Genomic DNA, 22,302 nt, shown 5'->3' on the forward strand with positions numbered 1-22,302 from the left:
CCTGACAGACATTCACCAAGAAAATCAATAACATGTTTATGTTTGTTTGCATGTATGCTATATTGTACATATAGGCATAAATAAATATACTATGGAATATAGGATGGGATAACATGACATACAGATTTTATCAACATGAGCTTGATATTGGTGCTCAGATGTTATGATTACACTAAGATATGTTGGGGATAAACACTCAGAAATTTAAATAGGTAAACATATTGCTCATAACATAAGTGAATCATGCAAGTCATTCCAAATGAGTGATAATAAAAGCTTAGAAATGTTTCATAGTTTTTCATGAGAACTTAAAGGTATTTCTTGTTGAGATTATTTTTATTATCTATTCCCCTGTAAGCAGGGAATCAGTTGTCTTTCTTATCCTGAGTTCAGCTGTTAACAGTTGAGAGGGAGGTTTAAATAGATTTCATAGACATTAGGGCTGGAAGGCACCTCAGAAGATCATTGAGTCCAGCCCCCTGCCCCAGGGGCAGGAAGTCAGCTAGGGTCAAAGGATCCCAGCAAGATAGGCATTCAGATGTTTCTTAAAAGAGTCCAGAGTAGGTGCTTGCACCATCTCTGGAGGCAGTCTATTTCAGGCCTTGGGGGCTCGGACAGTAAAAAGTTTTTCCTTATGTCCAGCCTAAAATGGTCTTGGAGGAGTTTGTGACCATTTGCCCTTGTCATCCTCTGGAGTGCTCTGGTGAACAGGCATTCCCCCAGATCCTGATGTACACTCCTTATATACTTATAGGAAGCCACTAAGTTTCCCCTGAGCCTGCGCTTTTTGAGGCTGAAGAGTCCCATGGCTCTCAGCCTCTCATCATAGAATATTTTAAATATCTCTGTCACAGAGCACCTTGGTGCTCTGCTCCTATAAAGAGGGGAGGTGTGTCGTAGAGCACACAGGTGCCCTGCTCCTTAGAGTGGAAACAGCTAGGGAGAAAGCCCTAGCAGTGAGTGGGGAGCTCAGCTGCTGGTTACCAGGGCAGCCAAAGAAGTAATGAGGAAGCACAGGTACAGGTTGCAACCGCTGGGAGTCATCTGACTGGAAGGGGCAGGGCCTGGCTCCTATATAATTCCCAGGCTGAGGCCAAGCAGGCAGTTCCCTGCCAGGAGCCATGGGGTAGGAGCTCTGCCTGAGTGAGGAAAAGGAAGGGGCCTGAATGACTGCACAATGCAATGCTGGTGAGAGAAGGAGAAGCCCTGGAGTGGCTCAAATGTTGTTATAGCCAAATGGCTTAGGTTTATGTTATAGCCAAGAGGCTTGAGTCTTCTGTTTACCATTTACTACTGGTGGTTTGGGTGAGGCTATTAGGGGTTGGAGGAGGCCTCATAGGGGTTCCACAGTAGCATGGGGACCCCAGCACCGGAGGGTGCAGCATTTTGGAGTGCACTGACCCCAGCCCCACAGAAGTGGGGCGGTGAGGAAAAAGCCCCAGAGAAGGGGATGTGGAGAGTTGGAGGCCAGGTAAGGCCAAGGCTGCCTGAGCCCTGCAGGGGTTCGAGACCCCAAGGAGGAGAGTTGGGGCCAGGCACAGCTACGGCCACCTGAACCCCAAGGCTGCGAAAGCCCCAGAGCAAAGGGGGCAGCACGAGAAGGCCTCAGAGCAAGGGGGGCAGTGATTGATGAGCGTCTGTGGGGCATGGTTGTGGGACAAGGCAGTGGAAAGCTTAAGTGCCAGAGAGGGCGCAGAGAGAGAGACAAACAACATCCGGTATACCAACGAGGCTTGGGGCATGGTACAGGGGTGGTTGGAGCCACACATAGCCCATAAGGCTGGGGTGCCCGGAACCCCATTATAGAAACGAGATGTGGGGTAGCAAGAGCACTGTGACTAAGAAGACGAGAGGCAGCATCCTTTTAATATACTTAAGATCAAGACGTGGCAGGAGAGAACGAGGATCCTTTAACACAAACTTGGCACGGTAGGGGGCGCTAGGGGAGATCACGGCCACCCCTAGGACCCCACACCGTGACAATCTCTAAAATGTTTCGGTTGTACAGGAAATGTGGGAATATTCCTTTCTGGTTCTTTAAAAACAATAATAAAGATAACAATTCCCCTGCCCCTCTCCTTTTTTTTTCCCTATAAGGCATATGATAGGGCACATATTTTAAATTTATGACATCTGTATGTGTAAGTATGTACATCTAAAGATTGTATAGGAAGTTGTGAAGGAGTGAGAGAGTAAACAAAAGCCCTGAGGTGCCTTACACGCTGGACAGGGGAGGTCAGGAGAAGAGAAGCAGCCAACAGCAGCAGACAGGGAAAGTGAAAGCAAGCAACACATACAGCATGGAGGGCCAGAGGGGCTGCAGTTAGAGACCGGAAGGAAAAAGAAGCAATCCCCACACTTCCGGAGCAGTATTTCACTCCGATTGGAGGAGAGAGGCTGCTCAGAAGTATTTCTGGCCCTGGAGAGGGGCAGAGTGGGGTTGATTTCCTGAAAACTGCAGAGAGAGGAGCAGCTGAGCGGCCCAACAGGCAAGTGTTGTAAAACTTGCTGGAGCAATGCTGAGGGTGTGACCCTGAGAAGGAGGCAGGTGGAAGCTGCCTAATAATCCCTGGAGTGGAGTGACAGCTGAGGGGAGAGGCCAGAAGAATTGCTGTTTCAGGTTATAGCCTTGCTGCACATGGGAGAGATCCCACTGGGACTGTGAATGTTCACGAGTAAGCCGGAGCAGGCCTCTGCAGAGCAGTGACTGGACTGATTTTTTTTTGTTGTGATTGGGACATGAAAGCCTTACCCCAGGTGAAGGGGACATGGACTGAGTCTGACAAAGAGACTGAGAGCAGTCAGGTTTTGCTTTGTCTTTTTTTTGGATGTTTGAGTGCAGGCCAAAGCCAGCCCTGGAAGGGTGTGTGTCTAACCAAAGCAGGTCGTCACCCTGCTGGCTGAGGGCAGAATAATAGACCAACAGGCGGCATTACGATCTGGCTGCAGTGAACTCTGAGTGCCACCTGGAGAGGCTAGGGTGGGGTAAAAGGGAGGTTTGGAGCCCCACAAAAGAAAACAGGGATTGAGACCGGGCAGGATCACCTTGAGCATTGGCTCCTAGCAATATAATATCATCAAAATCGTGGCAGGCAAGAAACATAGGTCCAACTTCCTGGCAGACCAGGTGATCTGAAGCTGAGGTCCACCCTGTCACCTCCTGTAGGAAAATGAGTTCAGGGCAGTGGCAGGAAGCCCTACAACACCTACAGTCATCACAGAAGTATAAGTTTTTTTTCTTTTGCTTTGAGTTCAGAGCGTAGGGGAAAACACATACTTGAGCAAGGAGACAGGATATATTTCTCAAGCAGATTGGGTTAAAAATAGCAGATGACTGAAACTGCTTGTGTATCTAGAAGTGGAATGAAGGGTTTTTATTAACACATAAGTTAATTTGGTAGAAGAAAGGGGTTTTGAACAGATCTTAAATTATTTAGACATGAATTTGTTATGAACCACTTCTTGTTATGTACAAACTGAACAAAACAAAATCTTCAGGGCTAGATATGCCATTTCAGTTTATACAGTAATATTATACTCCATGAGTGTTACTATCAATCAAAAGAACTTCTAAAAAAATAAAGCACTCCCGAAGATCAAGAACAGAATGGCTGAATTGTCTTATCAGCTTGATATGAATACCTATCTTTATCAGCTCATTGGTAAAGAATAGTCTGTAGTGTGGCTCTCCCAAGCACATGGCAAATGGCATTTTTGGTTCTCATATTAATATTGTACCTCTATCACATGAGAATTTAAGTAGACCATCAGGATGGCTGCCTAGGACAGTTTTACTCACAGTCCTCTTAGATGAATGAGGCTTAGAGTGAAAATGTTGACTTCTCTTTGGAGTTCCTCTACCATGCACCTTCAGGTTTTCAACTGAGGGAACATGACTGAAAAAAAGAGTGGTATGACAGTGACTAATACATGTCTAACAGTTGAAGGGTCTATTGTGGTCATCAGTAACTGGCATACATTAAGGGCATAAAAAGGATCTGACTCAGCAGATAATAAAATTATAATTCTTCATGTATTTAAAGTGTTTTTTAACTCTTTAAAAGATTACTGGCCTATGGATTCATCTCTTGAGTACCATTTTAGAATACACTATCTTACATTTATTTATTTACTTGTTATAATTTCTTTTTTAAGTTTGTCTGTTGGAAACTGGACTATTCATAGCCAGCATAGCATCTGACTTTCTTACTTTAGCAGGCTTTCTTCCTCCAATCTCCTAGCAGCTTCTCCTACCAATTGAACTCTACTAAGAATATATACACTGACTGTGCATCTTTTCTGGAGTCTATTATAAGCCTATACAAGTTTCCTTCTATGATAAGGTGTCAGGCTCTGTAGATAGGTAGATTTGATACACCTTGACAGTAGCAGGGTTTTTGACACTGCTATTGATTTCTCATTAACAAGCTAGGAAAATCCAGACTCAGCAAACATACTGTTAAGTGGATGCATAACTGGTTGGATCATTGTACTCAATGAGTAGTCAACAATGGCTCAATTTCTAGTTGGGAAGAAGTATTAAGTGGGGTTCCCCAGGGGTCTGTCCCAGGTCTGGTATTTTTTAGTCCCTTTAATTTTATAATATTTTTAATGATTTGGAAGATGGGTTTGAGTTTATACTTACAACATTTGTGGATGACACCGAGTTAGGTGGACTTTGGAGAGTAGGACTAGGGTCCATTCTATCCAGGTCATTTTGGATAAGTGGTCTGCAATCAATCAAATGAGATCCAACATGGACAAGTGCAAAGTCCTGCACTTGGGACAGAATAATCGTATACACAAATACAGACTGGGGAATAACTGGCTAGGCTGCAGTGCTGCAAAGAAGGACTTAGGGGTTACTGTGGACCATAAGCTAAAGATGAGCCAACATTGTGCTCTCGTTGCAAAAAATGCCAACAGCATACTAGAGTGTATTAACAGAAATGGCACTTGCAAAGTGATTGTGTTGTGTTTTGAGCCCCACTTTTCAAGAAGGATGTAGACAGTTTGAAAAGAATATGGCATAGAGCAACAAAAATGGTCAGGGTCCTGGGAATCAAGGCTTATGAAGAAAGACTGAAAGAACTAGGGTTATTCAGTCTAAAGAATAGAAGACCAAGTGGGGGAGGGAGGGTGGATTTAACAACAGTCTTCAAAAACCTGAAGGATGATTACAGAGAGGATGGATATGGGCTTTTCTCTGTAGCTGTAGGTGATAGGACTAGAAGCAATGGTCTCAAGCTGCAGCAGGGGAAATTTAGGTTGGAGATTAGAAGGAACTTTCTCACTGTGAGGGTGCCCAAGCATTGGAACAGGCTACTTAGAGAAATGGTGGACTCTTCATCCTTGGAAGTTTTCAAGAACTGTTTAGACAGATGCTTGGCTGGGCCGGTTTAGTCAGGGATGATTCTGCCTTGATCTGGGGTGTGGACTAGATAACCTCACAATGTTCCTTCCAGCCCTAATTTCCTATGATCTTATGACTTAACTATGACTCAGTACAAAAGCTCCAATGATGCCCTTGTGTCTTTCTTATCTAGCATATATTCATAGGCCATCTAGAATTTAAAATCTTGAATTTTAATTTTAATCCATATGTGCAACTAAAAAATGCTGAATACCAGTACAAATAATTAGTACTTTTTTCTACATCTGTCAGCTACATGTGACAACTAAATACAAAATTTATTCACAAACATGGGGCCAAATTAATCCTTTCATCATAAATCTATAATTTGACTGGTTTTGTAACTGCAAAGGCTCCTCTAATTACAGAGTTAAAATAAATCTTAAAAAAGGGTTGAAAATGTAATTTGTTCTGCTTAATCTATAAATCTTTCACTATACTATAGGACTCATCCCTGCTTCTCCAGTCTACTCATAATGTGACTGTGAACGCTCGCAATTCTAATGGAGAAGTCACAGGCAGATTAAATGTGGGTAAGTCTAAACTGTTTTTTTAACATTTTGTGATTGCATTAATGAATATTTGTAAAGAGCTTTTAAGATAGAAAGGGTTATATGCATGCTAATTGTCCATTGTTGCAACCTTACTTGTCCTGTCCGTCTGTTGCACAGTGTGTGCTTAAAATCTTGTTTCCAACTCACCAATTAAATATTAACTTCATGAATACATAAAGAATTTGTTTCTTTCATGTTTTGACAGGAAAACCAGAGTTTGGGTTGTTTGTTTTTCTCTCATTATCATCAGCAGCTTTAAACAAAATAGTGTAAACTATCTTATCTCCTTTCAGTTCTTTTTTTCATATTCTTTACAGTGAATAGTAATACTAGTTAAAATTAGAAACTGTAGTAGTGTAAATGGTTGGAGAAGATAATACACACTATATTGAATTTCACTGAGCTATAATATAATTTTCCCTTAAATTTCACTTTTGTTAGTATTAGTTATTGCTGGAAATGGGATACAGCAAATTTAAATGGAATGTAATTGTGAATAGCAACTTCTAAACTAATGCCCTAAGCAACCAGCAAAACTAAGGCAAACAATATTTTTTCAAAGTGCTCTGAACCAGGGAAAGTATAAAGACTGAGTTCTTTAGATTTTGGTGAGTACTCAATTATATGCCCCACAAAACTCTGCTGTGGTCTTTTTTTTAAAGTGTTGATTTAATATTTTTTATTCTTTTGATTTATTAAACAATAATCATTGAAAATCAGAACTCTTTAAAGGTCAGATAAAAAAATATTTTTAAGTTTAGTTCTTATGCATTCCACTTTTACTGTGTGGGCACCCCATAATTTAAGTTTGGATTCCTTTGACCAGCCTAGTCCTTTGGAGACTTAATCCACAGTCTGTGTGGTTCCCATCTAAGGGCTGATTGATTAGTATATAATTTACTCTCTTCCTTGCATACGTAGTTTTTCGAATTCTATGGTCTATCAAGAACTATCTCAATCATCTAAGGCCAAAGAGAGGTTGGGATTTGAACATTCAATATTCTCCAATATCTAGATATGGAGATGCAGCTGACTGTTGGTCTTAACCTTGGGACTGCTCTGGAGTCTCCGACTGGCTTTGGTGTGCTCCCAGAGCTGAGACCAACAATCAGTTGACTGTCGATTTTCAGCCCTGGGACCCCACCAGAGTCTCCTACTAGCTTGGGCACCCAAATGAGTTCAAACTGTCTGTGGTCACCCAACTTTCAACTTGACTGGGATCTGAGGTGAGATCTTGGGGATCATTCTTCATAGGTAAGTGATAATGCATCAATTGGGATCTGATCCCCAGTGCCAAAATTGTGCATCCTTCCATGCAAATAGGATACATCTGCTTGCATCATGCCATGCAAGCAGGATGACCAGCTGCCATCCTGAAAACAGCAAGGTGCAGCCTCAGGCAGGGCTTCATCACATAACTGTCAGCCTGCCAACATGAGGGAGCTGTCAACCAAGCTCTGCCATGCAGCCAGCATAAAACTACCTGACAGGTACCCTACCACGTGTTCAATTTACAGTGCCATGGAAATCAGCCACACCTAAACATGTGTCCAGATTACTATTTAAGGTTAATCATGTCTTAAGTGTCAGGTCTGCCAGGGACCTGTTTTAAAAAAATGTTATGGCAAACAGTCTTTTCAGGCTGTAACAGGTTGCCCTCCCCAGCGCCATCTTCCCTGTTATCTGCACCTTAGGTGGAGTGCCCCTGAAGTCCCCTTTAAGGTTCTTGTGTCCTGCTCTCTACTTTCCTGCCACGTCTTGATGGAAATTATTATACTGATGTTCTTGGAAGTGGAAGACTGCCTATCGTATTTCGTATGTTGGGGTCTTCTGCCTCCACAGACCTTGACCCCTGTCTTTTTTTCTAGCTAGGCCTCCCTGTCTAAACCCACCAAACAGGGTTTGACACCAAGGCACTAGCCTTTTTTCCCTTGTCTTGAGGCTCGTGGCCCTCCTTTCTGCTGCAATCTGGAGCCTAGCCTAGAGGCCCGGCCACAGGGGTCACAAGTTCAAGGCGGGGGAATGTCCTTGAATTCACACTGTCCCCATCCAAAAAAACCCCAAAATTGCACCTCAGGTGCACCAGACCACCCTAACTTTTTAGAATTGCATCCTCTGGTGCCGGGGTCTGTACACCCTAAAATCCTGTGCCCACACTGGCGCCAGGGCCTATGTACCCCAAATACTGCACCTTCTCTGGTGCCAGGGTCAATGCACCCCAAATCCTACACCCACACTGGCGCTGAGTCCCCACACTGTAGTGGGGTCCCAATGAGACCTCCTCCTTCCCCAACAGCTTCGCCCAAACCACCGGTGTTATTCAATAACAAAAAAAATATGAACAGTCCTGTCCATGGGCAACAACCACCACCAAGAGGAAATGTGATTAAAGAAGGCAGCATGCTGGCTTACATTTATGCAGGGGTTTGTGCTTTGGCTTCTCACCGTCAGCTACAGTCCTTCTTCTACAGTTGCTGCCATCTCTCAGGGGTCCTCTATAGTTCCCCTCCTCCAGCCTTCAGACCACTCACCAAGCCACTCCATGGAGCTCTGGGACACACTCCTTCCCCTTTGGATGCTGGCCCCTACTGCCACTCAGCCCAGGGTTTTTATAGTCCTGGCCTGCCCCCTTCTGGTCACCTGACTAACTGGCCAGGCTCAGCTTTTACCCCCCACCTTAACCGGCACACTGTGCCTAGAAAGTTCTGGCCTTAAAGGGGCTGACCTGTCTTCTAGTATCAGGGCTAGGGTTCCCTGTTACACAGGCAGTTTGCAAATTATCATAAATTATCAGTAAAAAACACCATCCTAAAGAAAATATTTTTAAAAGTAGTGATAACGTTCATGGACTTCTTCTGTTCCAGAAGAGTTACAAGTCTGTGATCACTACTGAATATGTTTTGAATTCCCTGATTCTAGGGATAACATATACATACTTCCCATTAAAGATAATGAACTGGAAGTTCAGTCAGAATTCAGGGAACCTAAGCATGCTGATACCAGAATGGCCAATGCTAATTTTGGTATTCAGACTTGATCAATTTGTCAACCTGACCTCTGACCTGCTAACTGCTTTGATCAGATATAATTTCCAAGAAAGAAAAATAGATCCAATTTCTGTATCCCAATCCATCATTTTTGTACTTAACTACATGATGCTAGCAGGTTGACAGTACTTGAGAGGATTTGCTTTTCAGACATCAAGAATCTACATATTTACATGAATAGAAGTGATTCATTATCTGGGCCCAAGAATATCAATTACCTGTGACTAGAGCTCATGTACTACTACTCTGAAATTCTTCTTGTCACTAAGAAGTTCAGAACTGTCTATGACAGTAATTCAGAACCAGGGTGTGCTGAGATCCTTTTAAAGATGTCATGGGGTGACATACAATATTAACACTATTAAATAAACAAGCATGATCCACAAGATAAAACCAGAGATTTCAAATAGAAATACATAATTGTAGTCTTTCTGAATTCTTTGCAACAGAAAACTGCTCTATTATTTTTCTCTAGCCATAAAAGAGTGAAAACTAAGAGCTGGCCTTTTCCAAAGGGAGCCTCAAGTCTACCTAGGGGTTCTTTGAGTCTAAAAAGGTTGAGAACCACTGGTCTGTGATTTCAGTGATAGCTGCTAGGCAACAAAGTCAGCTAATCATACTTCTATTCAGGTTTACACAATATTCCTGTATTCAATAACTAGATCTCAGAGGGGCCTTGGGGAACTTCTCCTTTCTAGAGATCTTAACCAAGTGCTGACAGAATTGAAGGTCCAAATTCTACACTCCTGGTATATGTTCCCTTTTCCAATTATTTATCAAGGCCATCTCTCTAGCAGCAGTACAGTAAGAGATATAAAGGTAACAGAAATACAAGTCCTCATGGCAGGACTTCCATACACTGTACTTCATAAGAGAAGGGTAATGCTGTTTGTCTGAAGATTTTTGCCAAAAGTAATGTTGGATATCTATCTTAATCAAGTAATATACCTACCTTTTTGCTTTGCCAAAGCACATTCCAACAAGGAAAAAAGCTAAACTTCACATCATGTCCTTTTACCTAATTAGGATTATATTTTTAGCGATGTCACCTTGCTCTTTGTAGCTTGTAAAAACTGGGTATAAAGTCAGGGAATATTGACCCAGACTTTGTCTGAACTGATACATATTTATCTTAAGTTATCTTGCGATTATCTAAATTAGACCCAACATTAAGATTTATAGCCCATTCCACCAGAACTCAAGCAGTTTCTGTAGCTTCTCTAAAAAGGGTCCTTCTCTTGGTAATCTGTAGTAAATCAGTGGCCATGTACAGACATTTTGTTTATCCTGGGAGAGTCATGCTTTCCCAGGAGAAACCACAAGTGTACAGAATGCTCGGGATTTTTCTTCCAGAGCAAAAAATGGTTACTCCAGGAGAAAAATAATCTGAGAATAACCAAGGTTAAATCACTCCCAGGTGAGTCATGTATCATAATCAGGCATCTGAGTCATACTGGGACCTGGCCACATCTGCTTGAGTGGGGAGGAGGGAGAAGCCTCTGAGGACTACCTCCAATGCCCCATAGGCTGACCTGGCTAGGGCTAGGGCTGGGGCTGGGGCTGGGGCTGGGGCTGATGTGGGTCAGGGTTGGGGACTGACCCTCCCTACCCTGTCATACTTAAGCAGCCAGGCCAGGCTGGACCTGATCATGGCCCTCTGTCTCTGCTTGAGCAGGAAGGGCAGGAAAGCCTCTGAGGGCTTCCTCACTGCCCCTGCCAGGCAGACCCCACCTATGATCCATGCAGGCCAGGGTGGGGGTTTAAACCCATTCCCATCATATTCAGCCAGCTGGGCTGAGTCCTGGTCATGCCCCCCCCCCCCACCTTCCCTGCCCCACTCAATCAGAGAGATAGGAAAAGCCTCAAAGGACTTCCCTGCTCTACCCTACCAGGCAGACCGTGTCTGGGGTCTGGTGCTAGGATTCCCGCCCCCCTCCGCCTTCTCTGCCAGCCAGAGCAGTGATATTGTTCCAGCTAGAGAGCAGAGGAGTGGAGCAGATACTGCTCTGCTAGAAGAGACAGCACAGAATCCCGGGATGCAGGGGGACTGTAAGTTAACTTGAATCAGGAAGGGATCTGGGACAAAAGTTCCATAAACCAGCTTGACCTAAATCAGTTAAACCTAATACTACATCCAACCAGGTTTATCTAAAACTGGTTTCAGACATTTTGAAAACATCTTATATGCGCTGAACTTCTGTTCTGTTACAGGCTGTGACAGGGGGCCGTCTAGAGGCTAGTCCGGTTGTTGGCCCACCCACATGTCTAGGGCATCTGACTCATCTGCCATGCCTTTGTTGGAACTAAAAAGTTGTTCATAGGTGGGAGCCTGCCCATTTATTGCACCAAAGCCAAGGGCATAATACACAGCTCTGAACCATCCCTACACCACGTCCCATGCCTTGCAAATGGTATCCAAAATCACTTCCACTGCCCCACACCCCACCCGTGGCCCCATTGCTGGGCCACACTCTGCCTCTGGCCCAAACGTGACCTCAGGTGTCCTTAGCAGTACCTTGGCCATATGCCCCTCTGTGGTGCCCCTACTCTGTCCCCTCACTGGGCCTTACACCCCTTGAGCCACAGGTCCTACCAAGTGGCCCCTGGCCCTGTCCCAGGCCTCACTCAATCTGTCTGAAACCTCTTAAAGTGGCAGAGACAACCTGTGCTCTGCCACACGGGTTTAAATTGGTTTCTGATCACTTAAACTGATTTATATGCAACTCCTGTCACTAGCCACAGCCTTTGTTTAAGAAGACTCCAAACACCTGCATCCCATACTTGTAGTTATTACTTGTGAATTCCCAAGAGTGAAATACCAATATAAATAACTCAGACAAAAAGAAACGGGTATTATAATAAAAGTAGCTCTTCAAGATGTGCTGTCAGTTTTTATTCTATAATTCATTTCCTTTTCTGCTACCTGGGGATACTTGGTGTTTTTCAAGTGGGAATCACAAGGACATGTAGGACCAAATCTTATTTTTCTACACTTCACCTAAATGGATAACATGGAAAATAATGGGATAGAACACAGGGCAACCTCCTTTTCAGAGCAGTATCCATGTCACAGAACCAGAGCCAGATCCTTCTAGTTTGTTCTCTTCCAGCTACTCATACCTTCCCATCTTGGATGCCTACTGAGTCATATTCAACAGGTGTGGTCAAGGGTGCTGTTAGCCTTGCATGATATTTAATGTGAAGTGGAAGTGCAAGTTCAAATCCCTTCTAGGTGAGGAAAGCCCATAGCCTAGGTTTTCTACTCTTTGGGCAAGTGGGAAGCAGCATCTTCCAACCAGTTATGCCACCTGCATTTTCTCTGACCAGACTTGTAGAGACTCACATGGGATTATGTGGGGTCAATCCTGGGACTGGTTTTGTTCAACATCTACATCAACGATCTGGAAAATGGGATGTAGAACACTCTCAGCAAGTTTGCAGATGACACCAAGCTGAGGGGAATAATAGCTATGCTAGAGGGTAGGGCTAGGATTAAGAGAGAACTAGACAAATTAAAGGACTGGACCTAAAGAAATATCATTAAGTTCAATAAGGACAAGTGCAGAGTTCTGCACTTAGGATGGAACAGTCCCATGCACTAGTACAGGCTGGGGACTGACTGGCTAAACAGCATCTCTGCAGAAAAGGACCTGGGAGTTAGAGTGGACAATAAGCTGAAATTGAGTCAGCAATGGGTTCATCTACACATGTGCTTTAAAATGGAGTAGATTAATTAGCTTTATGCACTGTAAACTAATTAAATCCTCCATAAAATAGTACCGTCAGGTACTACAGCCCAATAAATAACTGTGATGAAACACATGTACATGGTGACAGCAGGTGTAAATTGTGCTCGGTCAGCCCAGCCAGCTGGGGCCAGACCCCCAGTTCCTACCAGCCCCTCTGCCATCCAAATCTGCCACCCATAGCCTGAGGCTGAGCCACCATGTCTCCTGCCAGCATGGGCCTGCTTTACCCTGGCTCAAATGGCTGCTGTTCCAGGTGCATGTGTAGGTGCTGCACCTGGGAGCAGTTCATTCTAACTCAAAGTGCTCCAGGGATTATTGCTTTGTCCTAATTGCACCTAGTGTGCCCTTCTTGTGAAGAGAGCTAACAGCATACTGGGCTGCATTAGTAGGACGGTTACCAGCAGATCAAGGAAAATGATTATTCTCCTGTATTCAGCACTGGTGAGGCCACATCTGGAGTATTGTGTCCAGTTTTGGACCCCCCACTACAGAAAGGATGTAGACAAATTGAAGAGACTTCAGCAAGAAAAATGGTTCAAGAGCTGGGACACATGACTTCTGATAAGAGGCTGAGAGAACTGGGATTATTTAGTCTGGAGAAGAGAAGTGAAAGGGGATATAATAATACCCTTCAACTACCTGAAGGATGGTTCCAAAAAGATGAAGCTAGACTGTTCTTAGTGATAGCAGATAACAGAACAAGGAACAATGGTCACAAGTTGCAGCAAGGGAAGTTTAGGTTAGCTATTAGTGTCACAAGTCTGGATTTTCATCCCTGCCCCTTCTCATCAATACAACCCCAGCCTACTCTTCCTCATTCTTCTCTCCTGCCACGAATTGTTGGTAAGCAGTATATTTGGAGGAAAGCTGTTCTTGGCACAGGGTGCAAAAGAGAGCCTGGGTGCCTGGGCATCCTCTTACTTTAATGGAGAAATGGCAACAGATGGAGCCCAGACAGCTGAGCAGGGGCTAGCCACAAGAGGAAAGACACTAACACAACACTGCTGCCTAGGCAGGGAGCTGCCCATTAGAGGGAAGGGGTGCACCTGCAGCCAGTCAGGAGAATTCTGCTGCGGTGACTTGGCTGCAAGGGACAGCTAAGGGACAGCTGCAATAGGAAGCTAAGGATGAATGTCTCTGACTGCCTATTGCAGAGCTAGCTGATCTACAGTAGGGCAAAGCCTGGTTTGGGCATCAAGGGGCTGCTAGAGCAGCAGACATAAACTGCCATTGCAATCAGCTGTCAGGCCCGAATGATGAACGCCTGCACGGCTGGAGCACTACCTGACTGGAAGAGGCAGGACTTGGACAGCATAGAAGCCTAAGGCCTGAGCCAGGTCAGGCAATCTGACCTCACAAGCCATAGGCAGAAGAGTTCCTGGTCAGGAAAACCACAGGGTGATGTCTGCCTGATTTTTGAGATGCCCTAAGGACTGCTAGTAAAACACTGGTGACTCACAGAGAGATGCACCTCAGGGGAAGGGGAAATCTTTATGCCCTGACCAGAAGTTACTGTTGGTGATTGGGCCTGGAGTGGGTTTAGTTTGTGTTATATTCAGTGGGCTTATTCTTTCGTTACAGTTTACACTGACAGTTTGGGATGGGACTATCTGGTTGGTGGTGGTCCCAACTGTGCCCAAGGATGTAAGAAAGTTTTCAGTCCTGCTAGAGTTAAGGGCACAAAACACAGAGCAGGCTGAAGCCTAAAGCAGGTTGTTGCCAAGCAAAAAGTGGAAGCCTAGCATGGATGGAAGCCAGACAGGGCCAGGGAGCCAAAACAGAGCCAAAGCAAGCTTGCTGCCCAAGGAAGAGTGAAGAAAGGGCCAGGGGGCCCAGACAGAGCCAGAATAAACTCAGAACCCTAAGCAGGGTGGAGACAGGGCCAGGGAATGCATACAGAGTCAAAGGAGGATCAGCACTCAAAGCAGGGCAGAGACAGGGCCAGAGAGACCAGACAGAGCTAAAACAAGTTCATTGCCCAAGACAGGACAGAGACAGGGCCAGAAGGTCCAGAACTAAAGTAATTGAGAACATAGCTGGAGCCCAAAAGCCAGGCCCAGCACAGTGGGCCTGGGCTAGAAGGCCCAGCTAGAGAAAAGAGGCAGAGGCTGAGAAGGCTGAGGTCCCAACAAGGGGGTACTTGTACAGTAACACCTGCAGGGCATGGGCATGACTGTAGGGGAGGTTGGAGGTTGTGAATAGCCCTTAAAGTTATAGGTGTACTGGGGTACAAGAGGACCCATCCAGGTTAGGACCAAGACCAGCAGGGTCTGAGTGGACCTGCTGGTGATCAGATTACCTTGGGCTCACGCTAGGACCCTTAGGCAGCCTCTCTTTCAATCAAACAAATACATCAAGGTATGACAGGAAGGGGAAAGGGAGAGAAAGGGAAGGCGCCCTAGAGCTGGAGCAGGGCAAAAGTTATGTGGTCACCAGGGGGCATCATGGTTGCTCATGGAACCCAAACAAGGCCGCACCAAGATAGTTCTTTCTGGGATGCTTTTGGGCTGTTATGGTACAGGCCCGGCTGGTGAGCTCAAACTGGTGGAGCGGTGGGGCATCCCATGGGAGTGAGGGGCATGGGGCTTGGAGCTGGCTGGGACCAGGGTGGGGTTGGATGCTGGCCAGGAGTGGTGGGGATGGGGTTTGCAGCAGGCTGGTAGTGGGGAGGCTGCAAACCTTCTCCCCCTGCAACTTCTGTGGGATGCTCCATCGCCCCACCAGTCTAAGTTCATCAGTTGTGCCTCTTATGGTAGCCTCCTTGCTGCCCCCTTTAGCCAGGCTCATGCCTCACTGCTAGTTCTGTCCTCCAGCTATGTCATGAATGCCTTAAAACATATCTTTGTCATTTATGTTACCACCATATGTTAAACATATCTTTATGTTACCTGGAAATAATTTGTCTTCAGAGTTTTATCTTTGTTGCATTGTTGTTGTTACTACTACCCATTGCCTTGTTCTACCATGCCTTTTGTCCTTCAGCTGACACAACTACCTTGCATAATAATTTTGTGCTTGGGTGCTTTGAAAGTATTTTCTTGATTTTTTGGAAACAAGATCATTTGAAAGGAGAATATTATTTCATAAAACCTTCTACAACAATCCAACCCAGTTGACTTGATAATATTTTGGTGCTGTCAGAGAAGAACTAACCTAGCTTTGCATTCTCATGTTAGTGGTAGTGAGAAGCTGATATATAATATTATCTTCATGACTCTTAGAATATGGTTCTTTATTTCATTTGCTCCACCATGTGCAATTTTTTTTTCTTGCACAGAGAGAGCACAAGACACATTCCTCTTAAAAATGTACATTTGGAAGATCACTTGAATTTTGATCCTATCCTACAAAGTGCTTGGAACCCCTGCCAGTTTGGTGTCAGCTTCAAGTTGTATAAGTGTATTTATAGACTTCATAGACATTGGGGGCTAGGAGGAATCTCGCAAGATCATTGAGTCCAGCCCCCCTGCCATAGGCAGGAAGTCTGCTGGGGTCAAATGATCCCAGCAAGATAAACATCCAGATGCATTTTGAATGAGTCCAAAGTAGGTGCTTGCACCACTGCTGGGGGGAGTCTGTGCCAGACCCTGGACACTCAGACTGTAAAGAAGTTTTTTCTTATGTCCAGTCTAAATCAGCCTGCCAGGAGTTTGCAGCCATTAGACCTTGTTCACCCTTGGGGGGCCCTGGTGAACAACTGTTCTCCCAAGTCCTGATGCACCCCCCTTATATACTTATAGGCTGCCACCAAGTTCCCCCTGAGCCTTCTCTTCTCCAGGCTGAAGAGTCCCATGTCCCTCAGCCTCGCCTCATAAGACTTGCTCTCTTGGCCTTTGATTATATGAGTGGCTCTCTGTTGGACTCTCTCAAGCTTATCCACATCCCTCCTGAAGTGGGGGGCCCAAACTGAATGCAGTATTCCAGCTGCAGCCTCACTAAGGCTGATTAAAGCAGGAGGATGACATCCCTGGTTTTGCTAGAGATGCATCGGTGGATGCATGTCAGTATTTGGTTTGCTTTGCCAGCCACGGCATCACATTGGTGGCTCATGTTCATATTGTGCTCAATCAAGACCCCCAAGTCTCTTTTGGTCATGGTGCTAGTGAGTGTAGCACAGCTGAGCCTATAAGTATGATGCTGGTTTTTTCTCCCAAGGTGGAGCACCCTGCGCTTCTCTACATTGAATGCCATCAGGTTTTGGTCCACCCACCTTGCGAGCATGTCCAGGTCGGCCTGTATCCCCAGCCTGTCTTCCAGTGTGACCGCCTTCCCCTATAGTTTAGTGTCATCTGTGAACTTTTCCAGTCCACATCTGATGCCCAAATCCAGATCATTAATGAAGATGTTGAAGAGCATTGGCCTGAGTACTGAGCCTTGAGGGACTCCATTGGTCACTTTGATTTGCTCCCATCAACTAATATTTTTAGGGTCTGTCCCCAAGCCAGGTCCCTAGCCATTAGACTGTGAGATGGTCAAGGCTGCAGGTCCACAGCTTAACCATGAGGACATCATGGGAGACCAAGTCAAAGACTTTCTTGAAATCCAGATATATGACATCAACCTTGCCTCTCTTGTCCAGGCAATGCATCACCTGATCATAGAAGGAAACAAGGTTGGTCAGGCAAGACCTTCTAGCAACAAAGCCATGTTGGCTGGCATTCAGAAGGCTGCCTTCTGTTAGCCTGTTGCTGATGGATCCCTTGATGATTTTCTCCAGTCCCACAGGGCCATCAGATCCCACAGTCCTATCTTATACTGCACCAATAATGTTACGTGGGACAGTGTCAAAAGACTTACTAAAGTCAAGATATATCACATCTATTGTTTTCCCCTTATCCACAGAGCCAGTTAACATGTCAGCAATGAAAATTAGATTTGTTTGACAGTTTCATCCTGACAAATCCATGTTGACTATTTCTTATCACCTTTTCTCTCATAATAATTTTTATTAATTCATACTAAGATATCCTATATACATTAAAATAAATAACCGTTTCTTGTTGGTTAATTCACTATTGGCATTAAATATATTGTCTGACGCTTTTCATATAATTGTTTAATACCATTTTAAGATTTGTCAAATTCCTTGTGTTTAAGATGTACTTTTTCCTGTCTCTCCCAACTTTCTTCCAATAAGTACAGTATAGCTCAATTTAGAGTATCTCTTCTGTTTTCAATACTTCTGTTTGTATTGTTCTGTAGTTTTATCAACTTCCTTCAATGTCATGATGAGCACGCCACATTATATATGCTGTATTTTGTTACTCCAAAGAAAAGATTTTGGATTTTGTTATGCCTTCCTTCCTCTTCTAATCAAATTTCTACAGAAGAATTGTGTTCTACTGATCACAGTTTTACAACCATGGGTTAGCCAAGAAAAAAATCTGTCTTTTTCCTATTGACCTTCTTTTGGATGTACCATTCATCAACCCAAAATGAATGATCTGTAGAGCAGGCATTTTTTATTGATCAAAGTGATAGACAGTATGCTGGTAGTTTTTCATCTGTTTCTTATGTTCTATTTCCTTTTCTTCAAAACCTATGGAGTTTTATTTTATCTTAATTTATACTGCTTTTTAACAATTTAACATATTTGGTGTTGTGGGTTTTTTAAAGTGGGATGACAGAACCCTGCCTACTGCCTCTGAATATTGTTAACAGAGTATAGTTGTCTGCCCATTTTATAATCAGTAGTAGCAGTGTAAAGTGTATTAACAAGTAACATTCAATAATATCTAGGCTCTTGATCATAGAAATAAAGATTTGATATGCAACATACCTACAACTGGAAGATTATCACATGACAGATGCACAGTTTGTTTGCATGATCTCCACACAAGCAGTCCTCCCTCCCGCCCTCCCCCCAGCCCCTTGCCCTAGAGTGCGAGTGGGGGCCTAGGTTCTGGCAACACTCCTATCCCTTGAGCAGCTAGTAGGGATAGTGGGGGGAAAAAGCCTAGTGAGGGCTGCTTTCCTGTCCCCCTCCAGGCACATCCCAGCTGGGGACTGTGCAGGGCAAGGTGGAGGTTTAAACCTCTCTCTAAACATAGCATCCTGCCAGGCCCTGGCCGTGCCCCCCTCTCAGCTTAGCACTTTGGAAGGGAAGGGAGGGCCTGCTCTAGTGCCCCTCCCAGCTTCTAGCTTGAGCCACTGTAGGCATGTGCCTGTATTTCCTGAATCAAAAGTGAATGTCTATCCACTTACAAATAGGTTCAATCTCTGCAGGTCAGACTAACCTGCAAATAAAGAATCAGTTCAGGCTTGGGCTTTTTGAAAAATAGAATTAATATAGCTCCCCTATCAATTGTTTTGAATGGAAATGACTGTGGTGGTGGTGTGTTTTTTTTACTGAACTCAGTGCTGTAGGTATCCATTTGGTGTGTTCAGAGCCTACTCCTGGACTGAAGTTTTAGACAGAACATAGGCATCTGTCTGTCACATAGGCCCCTGACACATGTTACATTTAAGGTATGATTAACAGGTTAATTGCACCGTGAATAGTAACCCAGCCACATGTGCAAGTCAATTTAAGGGATGATAAAAGAGTAAATAAGCCACAAAGTTATTCCACTTACAATGTGAAATAACTTTGTGGTTCATTTGTATTGAGCTTTAAATTGAACATCAAGCTTAAATTGAACACCTGTGCCCTGAGATCTGTTAAACCCCTGTATGCTGCCCAGCTGAGCATCACACATGGTTTTATAGGTCCCACTGCAGGGGATCCCAGAGTCCCAAGCCTGAGGATGAGGAAAAACCCTGTGTGCAGGAACTGAAGTATGCCATGCAGATATACTTTCAGGTTCAAACACAGACCATGTACAGGCATCCTTTTTCTGGGAAATCAGAAACAAGAGTATACAGATGCTCAAGATTTTTCTCTGAGAGCAAAAATGGCCACTCCAGAAGAAAAATCACGTGGGAACAACCAGGATTAAACCATTGAGCTCCCCATTATCCAGGATCTGTTCAAACTCCATGTGCTGCCCAGCCAGGCAACACTGGGTACATCTGCGTGAGACATCTATTGTAGAGTTCCCTAATTAGCTCTGCAGTAAATGTCTCAGCATCTACATGTACAGTGTTAAAATAGAATAAACTAATTAGCTCCATCCTAGGTTAGTACTTGTAACCACAAGTACTAACCTATGGTGGAGTTTTTTACTCTATAGCAATGCGCATGTAGATGCTGATGGGACTGGCTGGGATACAAGGGTGCTTCAGTGCATGGACTGCCTGCTTGCACCCTTGTGCCCCAGCCAGTGCCTCCACAGTATGTTTAGCTGGGTTAGAGCAGCCCCCAGTTGGCAAGATGACCCCTGTACTCCTTCCCAGCCAGGGTGTGGCAGGGCAACTTTGGTATCCACCACTTTGTCTCTGCTTTCACCTGTTCAAGACCCTTAATCAGGTGGCCACATGGAGGCCACCTGATTGGAGGAGGGCTTGCAAGCCTGAATATAAGACCAGGGCCAGGGAGCAGGGCTAGCAGTTGCAGCTGAGAAGCCAATGGGGTAACATAGCCCAGCCAAAGGGGTCTGCTCCCAGAACATCATGGAAGTTAGGGCAGGAACTATGGGGTAGAAGGACAGTCCTAGGAACCCAGGTGGGTTCCAGAGCCCTTACAAGGTGGCTGGAAGCCTGGGGCTGTGGAGAGGCCAGCCTATAGTAAGGAGCTGTGTACAAAGAGGCCCAAGGGAGAGGCTAGGATGGCCTATTGACAGAAGCTGGGTATACAAGGGCCTAGAGAAGACACAAGATGAACATGAGCCTTCAATGTGATGCTGCAGCTAGTAAAGCGAGCAAAACCCTGGCTTGCATTCATAAGTGCTTCTCAAGCAGATCCCGGGACGTCATTCTCTCCTTGTACTCAGCCTTGGTGAGGCCACAGCTGGAGTACTGCATCCAGTTTTGGGCTCCTCAATTCAAAAAGGATGCGGAGAAGCTTGAGAGAGTCCAGAGAAAAGCCACATGCATGATCAGAGGTCAGGAAAACAGACCTTACGATGATAAGCGGAGAGCTATGGGACTCTTTAGCCTGGAAAAGTGCAGGCTCAGGGGAGATCTGATGGCCACCTATAAGTTTATTGGGGTGTTCACCAGGATCTGGGGGAATGATTGTTCACCAGAGCACCCCAAAGGATGACAAGTTTGAATGGTTATAAACGCCTTCAAGACCGTTTCAGGCTGGACATAAAGAAGAATTTCTTCACTGTCTGAGTCCCCAAGGTCTGGAATAGCCTATCATCGGAGGTGGTTCAAGCACCTACTTTGAACGCCTTCAAGAGAAATTTGGATGTTTATCTTGCTGGGATCCTATGACCCCAGCTGACTTCCTGCCCCTGGGGCAAGGGGCTGGACTCAATGATCTTTGGAGGTCCCTTCCAGCCCTAATTTCTATGAAATCTATGAATGACAGAGGCTGAAGCTCAGCCACCTGATGGGAGGTGTCCTGTAAGGGGTCTGAGAAACAGTTGGGGTCAGTGACTGAGGGTTATGTTATAAGGTGGAGGCTGGAACAAAGTGCACAGGAGTGAGCAGCCCAGGAAGAACATCAAGGGACTTAGAGAGGGAGGAGAAAGACCAGGATAGGTAGGCCTGCACTTGGTCCCTGGTAAGACCAGAAACTACATCCTGCTGGGGTTGGATGGTGTGGTGGGGCTGCCTGTGGTGGGGCAGTCTCCAGGAAATGCCACATCTGTGCCTCCCCAGTGAAAGTCAAGGATGGGGCTTCGTCCCCTGCTGCCTTGTGGGTACCCCATGGAGGGGAACGGCTAAGGGAGCACACCCTAACAGAAAAGCAACAGGCTTGGGGAACAGCACAGGGGTTAGAAGGGCCCAACACCCACAGCCTAAGAGAGTGGGGCATATGCATAGCAACATGGGGTCCAGGATAGCCTGAGGCCGAAGGCCAGTGGCAATTGGCCTGAATAAAAGTGAGATGTAGCAGGAGACCTGGATAAGAGCAAGGCCCAGTGGAAGGCTGAGAAAGAGGTCCAGGCATGTCAACATACACCTGAAGTCTGAGTGGGCCATAGACTGAGTTTGAGATGCCCAAGGCCAGTGAAAGCCAGGGGTTTAAATCAGTCCGGGGGGGGGGGGGCAGTAGGCCTGATTCCTTGTTGTAGAGTAGGGCCAGAATTAAGTGATCTGGTAATCTGCTAGGGGTCAGAAGGACCAAGCGTGAGAGAGAGGAAGGCTGAAGGGCTGTACGGAGTAGAGCCAAGAGGACCTGAAGGGCCATACAAAGTAAGGCAGAGTACATGTGGCCCATGGTGGACAAGAATGAGTATGACCCAGTAAAAGGGGCAGCATGAGTGAGACCCAATTATGGGGCATGTGTAGGAGGCCTAGCAAGGGACAGAGTCTGGCCCTGGAGAGGGCTAAGTGAGTGCCAACTATCTGGAAGCCATCTGTGAGGCATGGAACACTGTAAAGGAGAGGTCAGAGCCACGTATTTTGCCCTTGGCATGAGGGATTAGAAAGGGTAGCCTCCCACTTTAATTAACATCAAATTTTATGTAATAGCAAAGGCATGACAG

General features: G+C 45.2%; 1 protein-coding gene across 2 annotated transcripts in view; it reads left to right on the forward strand.

Moving 5' to 3' along the window:
- SGCG (sarcoglycan gamma) overlaps positions 1 to 22,302 on the forward strand; it is a 261,016-nt gene that overhangs the window by 102,968 nt on the left and 135,746 nt on the right. For both annotated transcript variants that reach the window (XM_019525497.1, XM_019525498.1), the window contains one exon: positions 5,859 to 5,946. In XM_019525497.1, the coding sequence (XP_019381042.1) occupies positions 5,859 to 5,946 (88 nt within the window). The remainder of the gene's footprint in view (positions 1 to 5,858; positions 5,947 to 22,302) is intronic.

This window comes from Gavialis gangeticus, unplaced genomic scaffold, assembly GCF_001723915.1.
Source record: "Gavialis gangeticus isolate Ggan-Ray unplaced genomic scaffold, GavGan_comp1, whole genome shotgun sequence".
NCBI classification, from domain to species: Eukaryota; Metazoa; Chordata; order Crocodylia; family Gavialidae; genus Gavialis; species Gavialis gangeticus.